Source organism: Globicephala melas, chromosome 7, assembly GCF_963455315.2.
Source record: "Globicephala melas chromosome 7, mGloMel1.2, whole genome shotgun sequence".
NCBI classification, from domain to species: Eukaryota; Metazoa; Chordata; class Mammalia; order Artiodactyla; family Delphinidae; genus Globicephala; species Globicephala melas.
Window position 1 is genome coordinate 66928315 of NC_083320.1, and position 24316 is coordinate 66952630.

The window sequence follows — 24316 nt, forward strand, 5'->3', positions numbered from 1 at the left end:
CATTTTGTCATTTATTTTCTTGAACACATTAGTTACAATTATTTTGAAGTCCATATCTGATCCAATATCTAGATCTTTTTGTATGGTCTTTCCTCCCCTCTCCCTCTGCCCTGTTTTTTTTTTTTGTATGCCAGTTGATTTTTTAAATCAAATGTTGGACATTGCGTACAAAAATTGAAGAAGTTTTAAAGAAGTCACCTTCTTCCTGAGGCTGTTCACTCTAGTCTCTGATTGGATGGATAACCTCAATCCATTCATGAGAGTATCTGAGATGACCAAAGACAACTGCCACAAGGAGGAATAATGGGTGGTATAGTTTAATGGTAGAAGATTTAAAGCTAGGAAAATTTAGAAAAGAGGAAGGAAGATATATCTAAAAATAGCAATGAGGGTCAAGAAGAACCTCTGCCCACCTCTGGGCCATGAGAAGTGTGGAACAGTGATCTTCAGTGATAGTGAGAGTTCAGTTAGAATGAAGGCAAAGTTGAGAGAAGAGATTAAATTTTGTGGGATTTTGTTCATGATTAATTGTGAGATCCAGAGGCATAGTAAAATGATTTCAGCAGTTGGGAAAGTGTGGGGTGACAAGGAGGTGATGTACTGATCCAGAGAATATGGGGCCTGAGGATGGATGACCTGGGAGTTCTGGGCTTGGAGTAGCTGACCTAAACAGGGAAAAGTGCATAAAGAGATTATTTTGAGGGACTCTCAGACAGATACTCATGGTGAAACTGTAAGGAGGGAGAATCTTTCTACCAGGACACAAATTTCTGTATTCTCCTATTAGCTATTCTGATAACAGTGTGGAAGAGGTGTGTGAAGATCTGAAGCTTCCGCTTAATTCCTAGAATGAACTATAAGAGAAGAAAATAAGTGGATTGATTTTGGAGATATTTGCGAAGTAAAATTAGCAAGACTTGGTGATAGAATGGATATGAGGTGTGAACAATGAGGCATGTCCAAAATTATGCCCAAATTTCTGGCTGTTGCAGCTGAATAGATGGATGGTAGTGCCATTCACTGAGCTAGAAACACTAGAAGAAGACCAGATTTTGGTGTCAGATGGTGACATTGTGAGTTTGATTTGGACTTTTTGAGTTTAAGGTGCATTTGAGTCATCCAAATGGGGATATCAATATCCAATTAAATACATGTGTCTGTTGCTTCACAGAGATATCTGACCAGGAGATGTGAGTTTGTCAGCATCTGCTTATACGGTGGTAATTGAAGTTTTTGGACAGAGTGAGCTGGCCAAATGAGAGTCAACAGAGAGAAGCTAGCCAAGAATGTTCACATATGCTGAAGGGCAAATAGAAGGGAGGATGAAAATGTTCATTTTACTTAGCTTCAAGGAGATCTTTGGTAAGAGGGTTGGATTAAGTCCTTCAGAGTAGAAGCCTTAGATTATAGTTGGAGAAGTTTGTTGTTAAAAGAAAAAATGATATTTTAGCTGGAGAGAAATTTTAGTATCTTTTATTTTTAAATCTAGGGGCTTCAGTATGTTTAAAAGCCAGTGAGAGAAATCTGGTTGAAGAAAGATTAAATATACAGAAGAAAGAAAAGAGCTCCTAGGAAACTGAAGAGAAAGGGGGATGTATTAGTTTCCTATTGTTGCTGTAACAAACTACAACAAAAATTAGTAGATCAAAACAAGACACATTTATTAACTTACAGTTTTGGAAATCTGAAACCAGGTCATTGGGCTAAAATCAAGGTGTCAGCCTTTTTCCTTCTGGAGACTCCATCTACTTGCCTTTTCTAGCATCTGGCTCTTGGTCCCACATCACTGACCCCTGCTTCTGTTTTTACATCTCTTTATTTCTGTTTCCGTTGGCACATCACTTTTTCTGATGCTGACCCTCCCTGCCTTCGCCTTGTAAGAACCCTTGTGAATATCTTGAGACCACCTGTGTAATTCAGGATAATCTTCGGTTATCAAGATCTTTAACTTAATCACATCTGCAAAGCCCTTTTTATCATGTAAGCTAATATATACAGAGCCACAGATTCCGGGGATTAGGATGTGGACTTTTTTTTTTTTTCATGGAGGGTAGCATTATTCAGCCTGCCAAGGATAGAAAGGAGCATTTTCTAATTTAATTGGAAACGAGGAAGGTAGAACATGTGCAAGACATGGGTATGTCTGTAAAAATATATTTTGGGGCTCATATTACATATTTTCTCTTTAAAATGGAGTTGTTGCACTTGCTTGAGGGGAGAGGCAGACAGGAAATTCAGGGAAGAAAGTTCTAACTTAACAACTAGAGCACTCCTTCATTTAGCCAGTAGTTAACAAGAACCTGCTGGGAACCTGATGGGTACAGGGGTACAAAGTCATAAACACACAGCAGTTATTATCTTTCTATACACAGTTAGAGGTTTTCAAGGTGTGCTAAATGACCATTTGACCAGAGGCGTTTAAAAAGGATTCCTGGGTACTAAATTACAGATGACCTCACAGATAATTCTAATATTTACTGATTGTTATCAGTAATGTGTACTTCCTAAATACAATATATTTTAAAGAAATGGGTAACATATCATAGAATGCATTAAATGCTAATACCAGAGATAATTGCTCAGAAGTAAGGAGTGTAGTAAGTATTAAGGAGTCCTTGTCAATATTTGAGCAGTCAGAGCTCATGACACTCTACTTTTGCTAAGTACTTGAACTTTAACTTGAATAATCTTATAGTTCTTTGCATTTTAAGTTTTACATGAATAGTACATGAACTATAAATATTATAAAAAAATAAATACATTAAAAATAACCACTTCGTGATCACAGGTCTCCTCAATCTCACTTTCTTCCCTAAAGATCAAGATTGTTAAAAATTTGGCATGGATTCTTTTAGGGTTTTTTTTTTCTTATGGGTTTACTGACACACGTGTATATATGAAACTATAGGTATTTTCTTTGATTTTTACACAAATGGGGTCATACTAAATTATTGCTCTATAGTTAAAAAAATTCAACATTATGTTTTTGCAATCTTTTTTTGTTAATCTGTATGTTAGTTCTGTCAGTTGCTACCTACTAGTCCATAGACTGAATGCATTATATTTTATTAATATGTAAGCATTTTCAATACATCAATTGTTTCCAAATTTTTCTCTTGTAAGCAATGATACAGTGAACATTCTTCCAGATGCCTTTCTAATGTTTATGCTAGTTAGTCTAGAGAATCAGGAAAGGAGTAGTTATATCAAAAGGCATGGCTTCTCAAGGTTTTTATAGATGCTGCCAGATTTCATTCCTTAAAGTCTGTTCCCATTTATTCTACTTTCTTTTATGTCTGACAGTACCACTTTCTTCCTAACACTTGTGCCAGCATTTGACATTATCAATATTTAAAAGTTTTTCCAGTAGTGAAAGTGCCTTATTTTAATGTATGTTTCTTTTGTTACTAGTGAGACTGAATATTTTTTTCAAGTTTTTATATTCAGTGGTGTAATATGTTTGTTCATATGTATGTGAATTGTGTGTTCATATCTGCCTTTTGGTTCATTTTTATTTTGAGAGGTATTTATTTTTTCTGTTAATTTTTAGGAACTCTTTATATATTCTGAGTATTAGTCCTCTCTTAAATATGTTGTACACATATTCTCTCAATCTGTGCCTGGTGTTCGAATTTTATGTATGGGATCTATCATACTATAAACATTAAAATATTTATAAGTTTAATTTGTTGAATTTTTTTATGGCTTCTAGGTCTAGATTATTAAAATTCTTTGGTTATTTTTTCTAACGTATGTAAATTAGTTAAATTAGTTAAATTTTGGGAATTTCTTTTTAGTTTTCTAATTTTGGAGTCCATTTTAGTATCAGGTTAAAGAATATCCTTTGTGTACTCAAACGAGTAGAGTCAGTCTTTTTTGAGTATCTCATCCTTTCTCCCTTGATTTTCGGTACCAACTGTTGCATATACACATGGATCTGTAGGTAACTTTTTAAAAATTGGATGACTGCCTTTTTATATTATGTTAGGTATGTCAGGTATAGAAAGACACTCCTCATTGATCTTGTTCTTCTAACTTTCTTGGCTATAATTACACATTTTCTTTACTCTGAAACAGTTTGAAAAGCAGAGACATCATCTGTTCCTTAAAGAGTATGTAGAATTTCTCTGTAAAACAAACTATCTGTACTGGCCCACCTTTTTGGGGAATAGCTCTTTGACAACTTGCTCTCTTTTTCTATCGTAATTAATGTCTTTGAATTTTCTGTTTGCTGGATTCAATATGGATAACTTATATTGTCCTACAGAATTATCAATTTCATCCAGATTTTATTTACATAAAATTGTGGGAAGTATTTTCTTAATATTCTTTTAATTGTTTCTTCATTTCTCTAGTATTATTTCTTATATTATATATTGTTACTTTCCCTTTTTTCGCCCTTGATTTGTTTCACAATTTATCTATTTTATTTTTTTCCCCCAAACATCAGATCTTGGATTTATTTATTAGTTCTACATTTTGCTTTTTTTCCAAGTTTTAATTTCTACTTTTATTTTTACTAAATTTCTTCTTTATGCTTTCCTCAGATTTTACTTAATGATATTTTCTAAATTTTGGATACTAATGAATTTATTTTCATTCTTGTTTATTAATAGATATGTGTTTAAGGCTATGAATTATAGCGTGAGAACTGTTAGCTGTAAAAGATGTGATGTGTAGTGTTTTCATTAAATTCATTATTCTTATTTGTAGTAGTATTATTATGTAGATATTCTGCAATTTCAACTTTTATTTTTTTCTTTGGAGAGTTATATAAAGAGTCTTAAATTTTTTCCTAACCCCAGATTTTATTAGTAAGTTTTCATTTTATTGTACTGTGATCAGAAACTGTTGTCTGCATTCTTTCCACTATTAGAATTTATTGGGATTTTATCTGTGACTTAAAATGTGACCAAGTTTTTTTTTTAACCTTTTAATTAAAAAAAAAATTATTTATTTTATTTTTGGCTGCATCGGGTCTTCGTTGCTGCTCATGGACTTTTCTCTAGTTGCAGCGAGCAGGAGCTACTTTTCATTGTGTTGTGCGGGCTTCTCATTGCAGTGACTTCTCTTGTGCGGAGCACAGGCTCTAGGCACGTGGGCTTCAGTAGTTTGTAGCACACGGGCTCAGTAGCTGTGGCTCGCGGGCTCTAGAGCGCAGGCTCAGTAGTTGTGGTGCACGGGCTTAGTTGCTCCGCGGCATGTGGGATCTTCCCAGACCAGGGCTCGAATCCGTGTCCGCTGCATTGGCAGGCAGATTCTTAACCACTGCGCCACCAGGGAAGCCCTAAGCATTTTCTTAAAGAGAAGTTATATTCTCTGACTTAACATTAGAATTCGAAATGTAACAGTTAAATCTATTTTGTTGTTTATATTAGCCTATTTATATTTTTCATATTTATATCTACTTTTTAATACACCTGTTCATCATGGTTTGAGAGGGTTGGATAGTAGTCTATTAATAGTGTGTCTATATCCGATTTTCCTTATATTTCCTATACCTATGTGTATTGTATGACACCTAGACATTCATAACCAATATATTTTTTATTGTGAATCACATCTTTTAGCATTAAAGTTTTCTTCATTGCTTGTTTAGTGCTTTTCTGTCCTGAGTTCAGTCTTGCATGATATTGACCACTGTATTCTTTCCTTCCCTCCTTCCCTCTGTTCTTTCTCCGTCCCTCCTTCCCTCCTTTCTTTTTTTTCTTTCTCGCCCACCCCCGCCCCCGCCTTGCCCCCACCACATTCTTTGTTTTCAAACTTTCTCAGTCACTGGGTTATAGGAGTCTCTTTCCCACCGAATAGAGTGGAATCTGCTTTATGATTCATACGGAAAGTTTGTTTTCTTTCAGTAGGTAAGTTTGGCTCTCTAACATTTATTGAGATGACATAAAAGTTTGGTGTTAATATTGTTATACTATTTTATATTATGTTTTAAAATTTATAGGTTTTGAAGAAAATTTACAAGGTGTTCTGCCTTCTTAGCATTGTGTTCTTTTAATTAGAAAGGTTTATATTTCTGTTACCATTATGGCTATAACTACATGGAAACCCTTAAACCTCTTATTTCTTTAAACATTATCTGTTAATCCTCTCTAAGGAGCAATAATAAAATTAATATTTTTCTTCTTCCTCCTCCATTTTCTACCAGCTGATTTTAGCATTACAAAATAATTTAAATTCTCCTGTGATTTATCAGTTTTAAAATAATATCTTTTGATCTCAGTAACATTCCATGTTTTTCCTCCTTCAGCTTTTATCTTCCCATGTTTCTTTTATCATTTCTGCATGTTAAGGCTTATATTACTTATATTTTATTATAGCAGCATAATTACATAGGGATTTAGTCCCATAATTAGTTTTGGTATTTATTATAGTCCTTTTACTTTGAATTTTCCAGCTGGCTCTCGGATGATTGCAATTTATCTCCTAGTAAATTCCTCAAGAAGGTTCCATGGGAACAAGATTTTATGTGCTTTCATATGTTCAAAACTTTTGAATATTGTCTGTTACCTTTACAGTCAATGAGTTTTGCTAGATTTAAATATCTCATTTCTATTTTCTTTCCCCAAGGATTTCATGAGCATTACTCCATCCAGTGGAGTAACTAAAAGACAGTGGGGTCCACTGAAACTTGTTGAATGTTATTGTGGAGAAATACTGCAACAGATTGATTTCTCCCTTATGAGCTACTGGGGATTTTTTGCCTTGATGTCCAACGCATTCTGTAAATTTCAAGTCCAGTGAAGTTGGGCATTTTACTGTTGACTATTAAAATGAGTTTCTCTGGGGACGTGTGCCCTTCAATATGTATTTTATTTTATTTTTTAAGCATTAAAATAGTGTTTCAGATTTATTAGTAGTAAATTTGGAATAGGGAAATCAATATAGACCATAAGGAAAACTTGAACTTTCTATTCGTTTCCCAGCTACCCACTCACTTTTCATACAAAACAGACCTTGACTCCCACATCTGAGTGAAATGGGTCTGCAGAATCTTTCGGGGAATGATAGGGTACCAGTGGCCAGCCTCAAACCTTGTCAGGTCTGAAAATAAGATTACAAGAAGGAAATAACATTTCAGTCTTGTCTTGAGAGACATAACCTAGGTTCAGTTACGACTACGTTTGCCATGTGAGGGTAAAGAGCTCAATGTCCATTTATTGGTCAGTGTGGCAAAAAAGATATGCAAGATGGAGCCAATTGTTTGAGCTAAATTAATACAGTTTTTTTTTTAACTCATTGTTACCTATTTTGTAACTTACTCATTCTTCTGTAGGGGAAAGAAAGACTATAGAAGAGTATGAAGAGATTAACTGAGTATAGTAAAATATGGATCCCTCAATAGAAATATAAGGAATGGAATGATAATTGTCACCTTTTTCCTAAAATCTTGTTTGAAATTTCCCTACTGTTACACTACAACTGAAGCTTTCACACCACTCTATACGGACTTCTACATTCTGTATTTTATAGCTAGAAATACACTAATAAATTTTTACAAAATATCACATATGCTTACTATTGTTCCTAGTGTATTGCTAAATACGTATTAAGCTATGGACAAATTATCAATGAACATTACACAAGTTAGCTTAATTCTCCATGTTGGGATTATAGACCAACCCACTGCACAACTCTATTCTTATTTTCAGACAGTGGAACTCTTATATTTCTTTTCCCTAAAGTATACGGACGTGTTTTATCTTAGTCGTAATCATATCTACACAGAAAGTATGAAGATGTCCTTCTCAACAGAGTATGAAACACGCCTTTAGTGGAATGTTGAACCCTCATTTCAGAGCAAAATAATATATGGCTATCAGAGCCTATTAAGAGGAAAATACTTAAATTCTTTTAGAAGTAAACTTTGTATGGAATGAGTTTCTGATGTGCCCCTCTAATCTTTTTTTTTTTTTTTAATTGAGGTATAGTTGATTCACAATGTTGTGTAAGTTTCAGGTGTACAGCAAAGTGATTTCAGTTATACATATATATCTATTTCAGATTTCAGTAGGTATTTTATTATAAAAAGTTTTCTTATATTTTATTTTTATATATTTATTCCTTTCCATTATTTTGATTTTCTTCTGGGGAGATTCCAGTTACACATGTATAGATCTCCTTTACTTGTCTTTAGTTCTCTGTTTCTAATACTTCTTAAATTTGAAACAGTTTTCTTCTCTCTTTGGTTGCCTTTTTTGTATCTGTCATCTATTACCTCGACTTTGATAGATTTCAATACATAGCATTTAAATCTCTGGAGCTCTGCTAGCTAATGTTTCATCTCCTCTTACTGTCTTGGTGTTTCTTCTCTATCCTTTTAATTGTCTGCTTTGTGTGTGAACAGATACGATTTTGCTTCATTAATTATTTTTTGTTCTTGGTTTAATGTATGGTCTTAAATTTTATCTGTTCTTTGGCATTACTTTTCTTGCAAGTAGTCCTCATCTGCCATTTGTTTTTCCTGTGTCTTTTCTCCTTTCTTCCCATTCATAGTATGTTTGTACAGATTTCGATGATGGTTCTGTTTTGTTATTCATCTTCAAAGCAGTGGGTTTTTCTTGGAACATATTTATGGGAGATTCATGAGGAAGACAGTCACAGTTTAAGTACTAAGTTAAAAAGACTTTTCCTTTTTTGTGTTTGAATTTTGTTTTCAGCCTTTAATTCTTCTAAGCTAAGGGATATGGGAAGGTGTGAAATTTTTCTTAATATAATGACTTCCCACTGCTACAGAGGTATGGTGTTCCTGCAAAAATGGATTTCTGACCTCCTTTTGTTTCCGTTATTTTTAAAGGATTTTTGTACCTATGTTCATGGGGGATATTGAGAAACTGGATAATATTTTGTTGCCAGTCTGATTCTCATACCTTGCAGGTAAACGATAATTCCTCTCTCAGGAAGTGTTAGGAATTTTATCTTTTCTCTTTGAATTTGTCACATTTCCCACTATTTGTCTAACGTGACTACTTTTTTGTTCAAATTAGCCATTGGGGGGCACTTTTAGTTTAAAATTTGTAACTTTATTCAGCTCAGGGAACTTCTGTCTTTTCTTTCTTTTTCCTTGTGCTTTCTTTTTTTTAGTCTTTCTGTAACTCATATTCTATGTGTGTTGATCTTTTTAGATTGTTCCTCCATGGTTTCTTTTTCATTTCATTTCTTTGACTTTTCCCTTCACATTGTGAGAGACATTTTCTCAGCTTTATCTTCTATACTGTTTATTAGTTGTTAGCTTTGTTTATTACAGTAATGTTTGGAAGTTCTGGGTTGCCTCATCCTCTACATTCCTTTTCTCTTAAGTATTTATATAGTATTTAAGATGACCTTATATTTTCTCTAAATATACTCTAAACCTAAGTTCTCTGGATCTGTCTTCACCATCTTTTCTCTTATACACAAATTCTGGCTATAATTTCTTGTGCTCTTATCAGTCTAATGCCAGTGATTTCTAGCTTCTAGAAATTCTTTTAATTTATGGTATACTGAAGGTACCTTTCTTATATCCCAGCATGGCAAAAAAAAAAAAATTATTTCTTCTTTCTTAGCAAGGAAATTATCTCTTTATTTTCTTTCTCTTCCTCCTTCTTCTCCTTCTTGTCATTTAAAGGTTTGGGGGGCATGAAGAAAGTTAGGTGCTTGTTTTTTGTCTGCTTTCTTGATCTATTTTTCTTAAGAGAACCTTAAAGTATATGAAATTTGAAGAGTGTAGATAAGACATTTATCTTTTTATAGCCTATACTTTTGTTAATTATAATTTATGTTGGAAGCTCAAATACAGGGAAAAGTTATAATTTTATTTATATTTGTTAATGTATTTGACCACTTGAACCTGTGTTTCTACTTCCTTGTCATCTTTGAAATCTTGACTTCCTTCTAATTTGGTAATTTCCATTTCTCTCTAAGACTCATTTCTCTGTTTCTGTTTTCCTTCCTTCTAGTCACTATTCCATAGTTTGTCTTTCACACTGAGGTAAAATTCACATCTTATCAAATATCACTACCCTTGAGGATGAGAGTCAAATTTCTGAGTATGACATAGAAGGACCATTCTTGTCTGGAAGCTCCTTCCATGTTTTTCATCTTTGTATATATTTCCATTACTTGGAATTACCTTCATTCTTGGATCTTTTGTCCACTTAGGGAACTTGTCTGCTATTTCATGGTGAAATTAAGCTCTTTCTTTTTTATGGTTCCAGAACTTTATTTATACTCAGTTAAAGAACTTAACATATAGTTGTAGTTATTTTTAAGTGTCCATCTGCCCTCCTGTAGACAGTACAATACATTATGCCTCCTTGATAGGCAGCCATAATGCTCCTAGAAAACTATGTCAGGTGAAGAATACACCTTTTAAAATACTTGACTGAACTGTAGATTGGTTATATTTATCATGACTAAGGCTTATAAGTCATTCAGTAATTTCTTTAAAAGAAGAAACTTTCTATCAGAGTTTAAATCAGTAAGAAATCCTAGGGGACTTCCCTGGTGGCACAGTGGTTAAGACTCCACACTCCCAATGCAGAGGGCCCGGGTTCAATCCCTGGTCAGGGAACTAGATCCCACATGCATGCCCCAACTAAAAGTTTGCATGCCGCAACTAAGGAGCCCTCGAGCCACAGCTAAGGAGCTCACCTGCCGCAACTAAGACCTAGTGCAACCAAATAAATAAATAAAATAAATAAATATGAAAAAAAAGAAATCCTAGACATTTTTGATGGAAGGAAGGAACTGTCAGAGTAGAGGGGGAGAAATAGGATAGAGGAAGGTCAGATCAGGCCCATCAAGTGTAAAGAATGATGCCCTGTCGTATACCTAGAGAAGCAAAAGGTCTTTGAGTAATATGAGCTGATAGAACTAGAGGTACTGAGTTTGTGTCTAAAGATCTAGACTGTTTATTGCTATTAAATGCTATAACCAAATATTTTAAGATTTTTCTAAAACGGGTGTTCTTAGGACAACAGTTAAATTTAGTGTCGACACTACTGACCACTAACAGAACTATGTCAGATGGCAAAAGAATATCCAAATGATCCTGTGAAGAAGACTGTGTGCTTTTGTTCAGAATAAATCATAAGGCTAGCAACTGTTAAGACAAGAAAGGGGGCTTGTCCACCATGTAACCGGAGTGACTAGTCTTTCCACATTGATTGTGAGTGAACGTGATGCCTACTGTGTACAGAGAGCATCCTGCTAGGTATTCTGGGAGCAGCACAGGAGATGAAATCCTGGGTCCCACACTTAAGGATTATAGTCTCCTTAGACAAACAACTGGGGCCTATGAAAGGATTTATTAGTTATCAAAGCAGTGTATTAGTGTGTGCAGAGAAAGGTATGAGGAATGGAAAAGTTTAAGTCCTAAAAAAAAAGTACAAAACAAGGAATGATATAATTTAGATGGAGGAATGACTTCTTGGAGGGGTCAATTTTGATCTTTATCTTTGGGGGAGTTAATGAATATGGAGGGGCAATGAGCTACCCCAAATTGGTAGCACAATAGCACAATATACAGGAGGAAAATGGAGGGGCAAACCAAGTTGTGTTTTGTGTAAAGCAGGAGACTGGTTGATTGGTTGGCTGAAGAAGTATTTTTAGGAATTAGTAATCAAGAAGCATTCTTGTGCCTTATAGCATTTCCCCCCCCCATGTATAAAGCCACTTGGGGTGACAGAGTGATGGTTAAAGGGAAATTACACATGTCCCTACTTTCAGGGAGCCTACATTCTAAATGATATAAGGTGCTCACACATAGAAAACAGTAGCTGAAGCTTGACTAAACTGGTATATGATGAAGGGTAAAGAGATAGTCTGGAAAAAATAGATATGGTTTGAATCTGTAAAATGGGAACAAATGATGCCTGCTATACAGGTTTGTTAGAATAAAATGAAATACCATATGTAAAGTGCCTAACACTTGACAGGCACTCTGTGTTTGTTGTCACTCCCTCCTTTTCTACCTCTCAGTTCTAAGGTAGTATGTGCAAAGAAAAAAGAGGAGAGATGCTTGAAGGATGAGAGATCAGTGAAACTTTCAGAAGAGGTGGGACTGGTCTTGGACCTTAAAAGATTTGTGGGTTTTAGAGAGTGAACGTTACAAAAAAAGAGGTGGAACTCGAACGTGCTTCAGGGAGCTCCAAGGAGCTTCTGTTCATGTTGAGTGGGAGAAGAGGTCTGAAAGGCAGGCTTGGAACCTAGACGTTGGCTGGTGCTTAGGTTGCATTCTTCTGCCCAGATTCCACCTTGTGCACTGCTTCGACCAAGTGTTGACATGTTGCCATGTGTCAGCTCCTCTGATATGCAGGAGTTATCAACTTGGAATTCCCCATAGCAAATAGCATAGTACTTTACACATAGTAAGGCACTCTATGCATATTTATTAGGTGAGTTAGTAAAACAAATGCTTAGGAACATCAGAAACAAGGGTGGTATGAAGATGACATTTTATGCTAATACTACATCAAATTATATAGTACAATGTGGGAGAGAATATTGTAGAGTAGAATAGTAGCGTATCTTGGAGAGGGCCAGATGTGGTTTTCACCTTGGCTGATTGACTTATGTACTTCGTGGATTTGGATAAGTTTTTGCAATATATTCTTGTATCTGAGACCATTTTTAGCCTTCTGCTCTTCTGGCGTCAGTTTCCTCATCTATTGAATAGCTAGTACCTGCTTCATAGAGTTGTCATGAGGATTCAATGAAAACTAGCTCAATTCCTGGCCCATACTGGGTGCTCACTTAAATATTATTAATTATCATCATAATACTTATTATTTATTATTTTTGTGTTATTCTTAATTCACATTGAAACTTTGATATGCATATTTTGAGCGACAAAATTCACTCTTGTTCTATCAGTGTTGAGCAAAGAACAAAATAATGTACAGTGCTATTCTATAGTATTTCATTGTTGACCTTGCTATATTGTTTGCAACCCTGTTATATCAAAATTTAATTTGTAGGGCTTTCCTGGTGGCGCAATGGTTGGGGGTCCGTCTGCCGGTGCAGGGGACGTGGGTTCGTGCCCCGGTCCGGGAAGATCCCACATGCTGCGGAGCGGCTGGGCCCGTGAGCCATGGCCGCTGAGCCTGTGCGCCCGGATCCTGTGCTCCGCAACGGGAGAGGCCACAACAGTGAGAGGCCTGCATACTGAAAAAAAAAAAAAAAAATTAATTTTGTAAATAATGATCTGTGATACAGTCTAAGGAGAATGCATCTTAGGCCCAGTCCTCTGCAGGAGCAGTTCACGGAGTATTTTTCATCACCTGCCTTGGGCTCTTCCAGACCATACACAAAACTGATATCCTTGATCCTCATAGCAATCCCCAAATTGTTGACCATAGCTTTTTATCCCCATTTAGCAGCAGCTGAAGAAATTAAGGCTCAGGTGGCAAGGTTAGTGAGTGGTGCAAGCCATTTATAATAATGGTTAAAAAAAAAAAAAAGCATGGGCTCAAGTTAAATTTTGAATCAGTGTCTACAATAACTAGGAAGTGAGATAAAGCAGTCACTAGGAACACGTGGAAAAGATCGCTGAAAAATGAGACTCTGCCTGTTATTAAGTGTGAGTGTTGTCTCATTAGTCTTTCAGCCTGCTGACTGTGAAAAGTGTATTTGAGTTTTTTTCAAAGACCTTTTTGGCAACATAGAGTCACAAAATGCCACATTTCGCTCTTCATGGTTTTCACTGAAAATTTATGAACTTCAGCTTTTCAAGAGTTCCAAAGAGATGACCTATCATACTTCAGCAGTTCATTGTCTGTAGAATAGTTTTTAAAGACAGGTATGTTGCACTGTAATGAATATAGAGCCTGGACATTGTTTTGACTTGAAGGATGCATTTTGGTGTTTAAAAAGCTCTATCATGTGATGTAAAACAGCATCTCTGACTCCCCATTCGCCTAGACTTCAAAACTTGCAGTCGGCTTTGAGAACCTCACTCTGTATCTCCATCAGTTATCAAGTTCTGCATAGTCTTTTCTCTTACTCACTTTTCAAAGCAAATGTCGTTTCCTCCTTGAAGCCTGCCGTGATCTCACCTCTGATGTGTAGTTTCTTCTAACTTGGTGCACCCCTGGTACTTGGCATTTAATCACAGTGAGACTCAGCCCTTTACTGAATGTGATTTTTAATTTAAAAATGAGTATCTCTATTCCACTATGAAGCAGTGACCATATCTTACTCATTAGCATGTACTTATCACCTAACACACTGCCTGGCACATAGTGGGTTCTTTGCCTTATGATTTAGTGGAATGAATTGCTTTGATTATGGTGGAACCCTTTCTGAGACCAGAGATAACACTTCTTTGTAATATTCAAAGCCTAAATTGAGAAAAGAAGAAAGAAAAATTGTAGATAATAAACTTGAAATTATGTAGTAACCATGGGCTTTGTTATTGTGTGCCTGCCAAAAAAGTGACTCAAGGTTAAACCAAAATCTTTTCCTTCACAAATGGTGACTCCCCTCCCAGTATTAGTAGATTTTTGTTGGTAGTTTTATTTTAAAAGACCATGATAAACCTAGTAGGATAAGAATAAAATGAATGCCCACAAATTAGATCTGCCTGTGACTTTTTTACTAAGTGAATTCCCCCCCAGCTGCCATTGTGAGCGAGCTGTGTAGGTTTTGAAATTCAAAGTAGGGAACCCTAGAGTTTGTAGTGTCTCTTTTCTTCTTTTGAGGAATATGAGATCACCGTGCATATAAAACACACCCAAATGAACTCTGCCCAGTAGCAGTCTAGATAATGAAATGGAAAGTTTGTATCTGAGTTGCCGAGAATCTCGCATTTTGCCCTGTTACTACGACAACCACTTTGTGATCTAGAAGTGACAGGGAGCTTCCCTCAAGCTGAACGCAGCATGTCATTCTCTGTGTCCTGGTTGAAGAGCACTGAGTAGGTGCTTGTTAAGGAATCGGTCCAAAGGGAGTTTATAATATAAAAACTCAGATTAGTTTTAATATTGCAATAGTTTTTGTCATTTTTGTGTTTCTCTTACTCTTTATTTAGACATTATTGAAAATTTTCTCATTAACCAGAAATGGACCCTTCTCCAACCCTCGAAAATACTGGAATACAATTTTTAGTTATTGTAAGAAAAAAAGGCAAAATGGTTGTTAAACTTTTGAGAATGCTTTGAGCATGCTTATTTAAATGCTTTGAATTGAATGAAATGTGCTCAATTACACAGATCTGTGCTTTTAAAAAACATTAGCATTTGCAATTCATACGTTGTAGTTTAATGCCCCATTTATATTTAACAGTATTATTTAGGTTGATTGTTAAGGTAATATTTAACAGGAATAGTTAAGTGTGTAGCTTCAAGGACAGCTAAAAGGTCCATAATACAGAAATTTTAGCTGTTTAGGAGACGAAGTACATAAATATATATTAAAATCCTTTTATTATGACTTGTAAAGTTTAACACCTTTGGACCAATTCTAACTTCAGGATTATTTTTTGTGCCTCATATAATATGTTTCAATCTACCCATTTATCACTTTTATGAGTAGCATAAGTAAATTTAGTGCATCTGCATATTTATACACTTTAAATAGACCAATGTAAACAGTTTCTTATCTGCCATATGTTGAAATGTTTCAGTAAAGACATAACTGCCTAGTCAACAAAGAATGGCATTGAATTGCACTGTTTTGGAAAAAAAAGTTAAGTGAACTAGATGGCTGTTAATCTGGTTCTTTAAATATCATAAACAAAAGTATCAGAATGTGTTTCCAAGGACAAAGGCGGAGTTTTCTGGGCTTTGATTGGTTGCTGCCTTGTCCTGTCCCACAGCCATCCTTAATTGGCTTTGGTAGATTGGAATCACATAAGCAGAGTGACATTTATTACTTTCCTAGTTGTTTCTTTCCACTGAGCCCCGAGATTCCCAAGGAGTAACTGTAAAAGATTTCTTTCATTTCGTCCATGATCTACGGGAGGGGATCACTCTAAGAAGAGCAGGCATGAGTTTGAGTGCAAGAAGAGTCACTCTGCCTGCAATAACGCCCATAGTTCTACAGAAAAGGGTATGTGACTTCTGCCTTTTTTCTTTTCTTTTTCTTGCTGTTTTTTAATTTCCTGTTACTGTGTTTATTAATGTGTTGGAAACTTTCGTTACATATCCTGAGAGAGGCTATAATTCATTGAGGCTATAGGTGATTAAAGGATAGATTATTGAAATTAGACTATTAAAAAAAAAGCTGGGCCAGAACATCTCTGTAGTATGAAAAGCTCCATGTGAAAGTAGTTTGGTCTCGATTTCAGGGCGTTGTGATAGAGACTGTATTGAAGATTTTTCTTTCTTTTTTTTTTCCCCTTCTACTGTAACTTCAGGCCTCTTTGCCTTTAGTTCAATAGGCAATCTGCTAGCTATTATGTTTTATATTTGTTTACTAAGGAGCAGATTCTTTGTTTCACTATAATTCGTGATACATCCATCTTCATTGTTGAATGGACGATATAATTGTTTTACTGTTTAAAACATATGGCACCAGTTTCTTTTCCTCTGGTTTTCTACCCATTTCTGTTGAGTTTCTGCTTACTTGCTTAAGAAAAACTTTCCATTAAGTTCCCTTGTGAAAAGGCTTTCTGTTAATTATTAATGCAGTCAATCCTGTGTGTGAAATATTTTGTCTGTTAGTTTTTTGTAAAGTTTATTTCTGTGTCTTACTTGCCACATCGTATTTTATAAGGTAATAAATACACCATGTGATGTAGCATTTAAGTAAAGCTGAATATACTAAACTTCTCTTGTAAATATACCAAATAAGAACCGTGTATTGAAATCCTTAAAGAATCAAATCTGTTGTATAGCAAAGAAAAAGCACCAAAACACACTTTGACACTGTGCTTTCTGAATGGTTTTGGTGACACTAGAAACTGTAATGTTTATTTCCGTACCTGACTTTTAATGGTTAACTATTAGTGTATTTCATTAAGTCAAAGGTCATGGTTTAATTTATTTGAAAATGACAAATCTTACAATTAGGGTGTCTTTTAAAAGAAGTGTCTCTTTTCATTGTTTTTAAGTTTTAGGTTTTTAATATTTTTTTAATCCAGTTGACTACTTATTCACCAGGGACATTTTACTTGGCAGTAAAACAGTATATGATAATTTTGCCAACATTTGTTCTTATCTTTCTTGATCTCTTTCTTTCATCTTAAGCAAATTTAATTAAAAATATTTTGCATTGAGCTGGAGTCTTTATTTTGATGTAGACTTAGTAGTACATTAATAACGACCATATAGATTACCTGAGTCACTGGCAATGTGAAAAGGTATAATAGCGTATATCAAATCTATATCCTTGTGTTTGGATTCTTCTTTATCCAGTTAATACTTTATCCAGTTAATAATTCTTCTTTATCCAGTTAATTAATAATAATTTCTTTGGATTAACCAAGAAATTTTCATCATGTGGTTCTTTTGCACAACATATTGGTGTGGTGGAAAGCATGCCACCTGGATTCTCCATTTCCTAGCTGTGTGATCTTGGGCAAGTCATTTAAACTCTCTGAGTCACTACTTTCTCACCTATAATATAATAGTGGAGAGATTTTCATTAAATGCTCTCTTCAGTCTTATTTGTGTCTATAATTCTGTGACTCAAATAATATATTTTGAATTTTCATAAGTATAATAAAATATTTAAACCATTTCTTATTAGAGTATAAAACATTAGAAGAAGATGCTATCATTTTCAAGGATTTGGAGCAGTTAGTCTAGGGGAAATTTGTATGAGTAAATTTGTATGAGTAAAACTTAGCTAGAAAATAACACCCAGCACTGGTTGGTAAGTAGCAAAACAGGATTACTCTGGAAAGCTGTGATTATAAGTGATGTTAGGTCTGAGCTGCCAATGGATACATCGTTGTGATTTCTCTTGGTTCTTTTATAATAAGCTTCTAGTCAGGTTTCTATTATAATAATTAACATAAGTCAAAATTCCCTAAGCCCAAGTCCATGTTATTGCTTTCCAGTTGGTACACATATTAAATGTTCATATAATTTAGCGCATCATTTGCTGAAAATACTTAATGCTATTTCTTTCTCCCAACAGTTTAATCCCCAGAGGACCCATTGTTGATAAGACTGTTCTGAAAATCTTAGTATCTCTTATTTTAGAAACTGGGTGTTTTTCTGACTAAAAAATATCCATCTGCTCTGGTCACACCATGCCTTTGTTTTCTAAGATAGGAAATTATTCCACACTTGTAATTAACTTGTTTTCTATATGCACCATAGTTTAAGATGATACAAATTAATACAAGCATTTCTCAGTATTTTGGGGCAGCTTCTCATTTTCCAAAGAACCTAGGTGCCTTTTCCACAGGTTTGGTATAGAGTTGGCTCATCCTGAACGAGTGGTTCTTGCAAAATAATTTGTCAACTGGAATCCTAATCATTTGAAAGGCTGAGGGTATTTCTGAAAATGCTTAATAGTTTTAGGGAGTAATTTTCTTATCAGCAAGCATATCTGATCTAAGTGGGCATAAGATCTCCTGAGATTGGTTGGGAACTTGAACTTTAAACACGGCTCTTAACATGGTATGGGTCTTTTTCGTAGCACATTAAATATACTTTCATCTTTGAGGAACAGACTAGTTCAGTGGACTCTCTGTCAAGTAAATTGGAAATAAATTTTTGACTTTTTCTAATTCTATCAGGATCCGATTTCCTTGATTCTAGTTAATCAAGGTTCCAGTGAAGAAAGTTTCATCATCTCTCTCAGAAATGATCGCATCCTCATCAAGTGTTCTGAATGAGCTCTTCACCTCATAGCATTTTTCTCAGATAACTAGGTTATGCCTTTTTTTTTTCAAATGAGAAGACTGAGTCTCTTGGATGTTGAGTGACTTATGCAAGATCACCCAGAAGGTCAATGGCAAAGCTAGAAATAGAATCTAGGTCTTGTGACTTCCACTGTGTTTCTCTTATTAGATATGTGTTACCTCCTGAAATTAATATGTTAATGAAATTGCCTTATGGTGTGTATAACTGCCATTCAACTTCTAGTCTGGAATTAGCTTAGGCAAATCTTTTCATCTTCCTCTGCACCTCCACCAACTCCCATATGCTCTAGTGTAGAAAACATTTTATTCAGACAGCAATTGTAAGCAACAAAGTGTGTGTGTGTGTGTGTGTGTGTGTGTGTGTGTGTGTGTGAGAGAGAGAGAGCGAGAGAGCGAGAGAGAGAGAGAGAGAGAGAGAGAGAGAGAGAGAGAGAGTATGAGAGAGAGAGAGAGATGGAAAGACAGTTTTACCCAGCGTTCATTACATCAAGAAACAATTTTAAGGTCCCAGAGAGTTAACAAAAACTCAAGCATTGTAAGGCTTATACTAAGTGCAATATAAAATTCACATTCTTTTTATATAAAGGTTGGAAGGTCTGAAGGCCAGATGCCCATATTCTGATTCTGTGGGTAGGAAGATTTCTACCTCTGTCAGATTAAAATTGTTCTGCAAATTGTTTCCAAGCATTTCTACATTCTTTAGCCATACTACAATTATGAGAGACTTTCATAGGCACACAGAATTCTAACGTGTCTTCCAGAATCTCAGAGAAAAAAGGAATACTTTTTAGAATATATTTTTTATAAGATTCAAATCATTTGAAAATCCAAAATTCATGAGTATAATATGGAGCAATGCCATTTATCAAAAGATCCAATTCCCCATCTATACAAGAGAATAGTTTGTTATATTCATTTCCCTCCTCATACAATTAGAATTATTGCTGTGAATTTCTAAAAACAATTTTGTAAAGAATGAAAGAATATAGATCATCATCATATCACTATTTTGCCCAGAAGCTTTTAAATACATACAAAATCAGTCCAAGTGAATGTAGCATTCACTGTGCTTTGCGGCCTTTGAAACCTTTGGGGGTTTCCTCAGCTTCATATGAAGCCTCCACTCCAGCACATCGTTTTTCTCCTTGTGCTCCAAACAGGGTTTGGTGCTTGTCCCACTGTACTTCTGCACGCAGTTTTGTGCTCCATGACCTGTAGACAACTCCAGGATCCTGTTACTGTCTGTGTCCCAGCTCAGGCTGTGGTACCATCCTGAAACCTTCTAAGACTGTTTCTTATTACATCTGTCTTAATGGTGTCTTGACTCGAGTGTCCATGGATCCACCTTTATGACTCATTTCTCAATGCAGTAACTACTGCCATGTGACATCAATTTTGTTATTACCTTTTATGATATTTAAGTCTTATTAGCTCTCCTTAGGTGTGTATCTTAAGCTTTCTGGCTTTTCATATTTGACTTTTAGTTTTTTCTATGGACCTTGTGTATGTTTTATATATCTTGTATTATTTGGTTTTCAAAATTTGTTTTTACATTTTTAAGGGAAAGACCCTTTAAATAAAGTGCTTTGTCAGTTACAGGCTGAATTTAATTTCATGTAACCGGAAAACTCAAATGACAGCATATTAAACAGGGGAGAGATTTATTTTTCTTTCACTTTACGAGAAGAATTGGTCCCAGGCTAATCTAGCCGTCCAGCAATGTCCTCAGGCAACCAAGCTCCTTCCTGCTTTCTATTGTATCTTCCTTAGTGTGGGTCCCTTTTCCTTTTATGGAAAGATAAATGCAGATCGCTAGCCATCCGGCTCACATTCCTGGCATACAAAATGGGAAGAACCAAGGGCATACAGGCTAGTTCTGCCAGTTATTAACGTGCCACTGGGGAATAACTGGGAGCTTCTGATCATATCTTACTGGCTAGGATTGTGTCACGTGGTCTGGATCCAAGGGAAGCCAGGAAATGTAGGCCTTGACCTGCACGCACTGCCCTTCTCACCAGAATTAGGAAATGGGGAGGATGGCTTTTGGTGGGGAACTAGCTGTCTCCACTGTCAGTGACTCCTGTGTATTACGCATGCAGAAAATATTTGTCCCTTGGATTTTTATTATTGTCTTGCCAGGTATAGAATATAGTTATGCTTTTTGAACAAATGTATTCTATCGCTTGATTGGAGATAGTAGAAGGTGTAGTAAGTGGGGAGAGAGCAGATTTCCTGTGTAGGGGAGGGTAATGGAATGCATAGATGGTGACCTGAGTTTAGATGGCTGGCTTGCTTGGAAAGTGGTTGTGAAGTGGGAGTGAGTACTATTATTGCTGTTTACCTGGAGCTCTCATTCTCCCTAAACCTTGATCTTTCTTCTGCCCTTTTAATTTTTATACAGGGTAACATAGTTGCATATTCACCCAGGAAGGGTACCATATAGATGAATGGATTTTGTGTTTTCACAAAATGTTTCCTTTCCCTAAAAGTGAGTTTTTACGTAGTGTGCTGTAGTGGAGATTGTTTGTGTGTTTTAGCTAGGAAACCCTGAGTTTGAGCTCAGCTCTGTCACTGATCAGTGTTATGACTTTAGGTGTCTTCTTTTAAACCTTTCAAAAATTCAGTTTCTCTGTTTTGCGGATAATGATGCTTCCTCACAGAACAGTTGCAAGGATTAAATAGGATAAATATTTAGAAGACTTGACACGTAGTAGAAGCTCAACAAATGTGAATTTCTTTTTTTCCCCCTCATCTGGGGAATGGCGTGTGTTACTAGTTTCATAAATGGTTTAAAATCTCCCTATTACTGTGATTTAAATTTTTTGGGGGGGTGGGGGCTCTATCCTATTAAGTATTGATAGCTATTCAAAAGTTTTCTTGTAGCAAATGAATCAAACAAAAAGTAGTTGTCCTTGATACAGTGCAGCCAGGGAACGAAAGACAGTATGCCTCTCAAATTCTTTTTCCCTCTGCTTACTTTCTGTATACAGACTCTAATTTGAATTAAAAAAAAATTAATCCATTTATATGCTGATTAATCCATTTATATGCTGATAAATATTTTTTTAAAAAATTTGGGAATGTAGATTTAAATAGAATAAGATAGGTGGTTAGATTACTTCTTTCACTCTCCTAGGGAATATCAGGCAGGGACTTCTGGCTTACATATTTGCAAGAGGTACAGTTGTACCTAGTGTTAAGACATTGTTTCAGTAGAGAGAGGTGACATTACTGGAATGTGAGCTATATGATGGTAGGGGCTGTGTCATCTTTGATCATCATTAGACTCAAGTGCCCAGCACAGGGAATGTACAAAGTTGGGATATAATTACTATTCATTGAATAAACACAATTTTTGAAAAAACAAAATTGGGCTTTTTTGATACTGACCTGTCATTGGCATTTCCATCTCTGCATTTGTGTCTCTGTGGCGTTCATTTCCTTTTTCCTGGATTGCATACCTTGTGGTAAGAAGCTGTGCACTCAGGGCCCACCTCAGCTGGCCCACCTTGCTTTTTCATGAGCTCTGTCTCCACCCGCTCCCTCCCTCCCAGCTCGTTCCTGTGAGTAATTTTGAGCACTCCCTGCCCTCCACACCAGTAGAAATAAAAACAGCTATACTATGTTCAGCGCTGATTACACTCTCTTTAATCCTCATAAGAACCCTACAAGACTGGTGGACAAACCCAGGCTGGGATGAGAAAAGTGAGCCCTGGAGAAGTTAAGTGTCTTACCCAAAGCACAGTACTACAAGTCAGGACTGAGCCCAGGTGGGCCCCGCCCTGCACAGGGGCTGCCTGTCAGAATTGATGGGCACACATGTGACGCAGAGCTGCGCTCCATTGCGCGGCTGCAGTGCCCTTGCCTTTCACCTATAGTCTACTCATCAGACAAATCTCACCTTTTTTTTTTTTTACCTGTCTGTCTGTTGCCCTCCTAGCTATTGTTTCCTCGTTGTACACTCCAGTCTTACCTCACCTCAAAGATATAGTGAGTAAACCATATGTCAGAGCTCCTTGGAGCTCAATAGGAATCTCTTGGGACTTACTAATTGTGCTTTAAAAAATTTATAATAATAGTCACTATTATGAATTGAGTGCTATCAGTTTGCCATCATTTTGCCCATTTTACAGGATGAGGAATCTGAGACTCCTCATTGATAAGCTCATGGTGTAGGATCTGATCCCAGAGCAGATTCCGGAGTGCACCATCGCCACAAGCACCTGGACTGAACCTCCATGAGAATGAGGGCCATGTCTCGTATTAGTTTGCAAACTACAGTGTCTGGTCCACGTTTGGCAATGAAGGCAGATTAAAAATAGCTGGGCTGATTAACAGTCTAAGACTCTTGCTTGGGGGGAGCAGTCGTAGGGCTGGCTCGCCTTGGCGGTACCCCAGCACCCAAAGCCAAATCTAGAGAATAAGAATCTCTTTTGGCAGAAAAAAGAAGTAAGTCTTTTGGTTATTTCAGATATTTCGGGTATTAAGCCCTCTGAAAGATAAAGATTTTCTACCCCTGTGTGATATTACAAGTGCTTTCTCTTAAGACAGTTGCAAAAGAGCAATTAAAAACCCATTTTGGCTAAACAGCATTGCCCTATATGCTTGACAGCCTCCTAATTGAGCCTGCGTATTTGGGCATATACATTCAGTTGTATTTGTGAAATACCAGGAATATTATTTTATAGTTTCAGAAGTCAAATGAGTTTGGGTGGTTCTATCAGGATTTGAAGACGATTTTGACATCACCATTCTAAATGCCAAGGAGGCTCTCCAGCTTGAGTTGCAGGAAAGGGAACTTCATATTATATACCACCTGAAGTGACTATATATATGCCACTCCAACCCATCCCCAACCCTTCTTATTAAAGATGTAGACATAATTTATATTAAAAATTCAAATAGTTAAGAATGTTTAAAAATATATTTAATTTTTTTAGAAGCTTGCAACTATTTTAAGCAGTACCTCTATGCACGTTAAAGTTGTAATTTTCAAAGCATTGTTTTCTTTCTCTATTTGCACCAAGAAATAAAGACTCCCTCTGCTGGCTGTTTCTATATATGCAATTTTTCTGGCAAGTTGTGCTAAAAAAAGTGAAACACAAAGAATAACCTTTTTTGACATTCAAAAAGCTGGGTGCTTTGGGACATACGTGCAACTTTATATTTGGGTTTTTAGTTATCTAATGCTTTTATGCAAGATGTTGTGTCGAAGCAGCAGCTTAAAGCTGCATGAAAATTAGGTAAGCAGAGTGGAAAGAACAGGATGAGGTAGGAGCCCAGAGATTGGGGTTCCCAGGCTGGTTCTGCCAGTGACCAGCTGGAGATCCCCCGGCAAGTCAGATCCTCTTCAGTCTCAGCTTCTTCACTTGTAGAATGAGAAGGTTTCAGGAGATGTTTTCTAAGAGTCCTAACCTTTAGGATTTTATGATTCTAACAGTATTGATTCCATTTCTTTTACAGGAATATACATGTTTTACACTGATGCACATGCTTTGCACTGATATAAAATAA

The 24316-nt window shown here is 36.0% G+C and overlaps 1 protein-coding gene across 2 annotated transcripts in view; it reads left to right on the forward strand.

Moving 5' to 3' along the window:
* Nucleotides 1-24316, forward strand: part of GRB14 (growth factor receptor bound protein 14) — a 125999-nt gene that overhangs the window by 40308 nt on the left and 61375 nt on the right. The window contains exon 1 of one of the 2 annotated variants that reach the window (XM_030852593.3): nucleotides 15894-16035. The exons of the other annotated variant lie outside the window; for it this stretch is intronic. Coding sequence (XP_030708453.1) covers nucleotides 15973-16035 — 63 coding nt within the window. The 5' untranslated portion in view covers nucleotides 15894-15972. Of the gene's footprint in view, nucleotides 1-15893; nucleotides 16036-24316 lie in introns of those variants that run through there. 2 annotated transcript variants of the gene reach the window in all.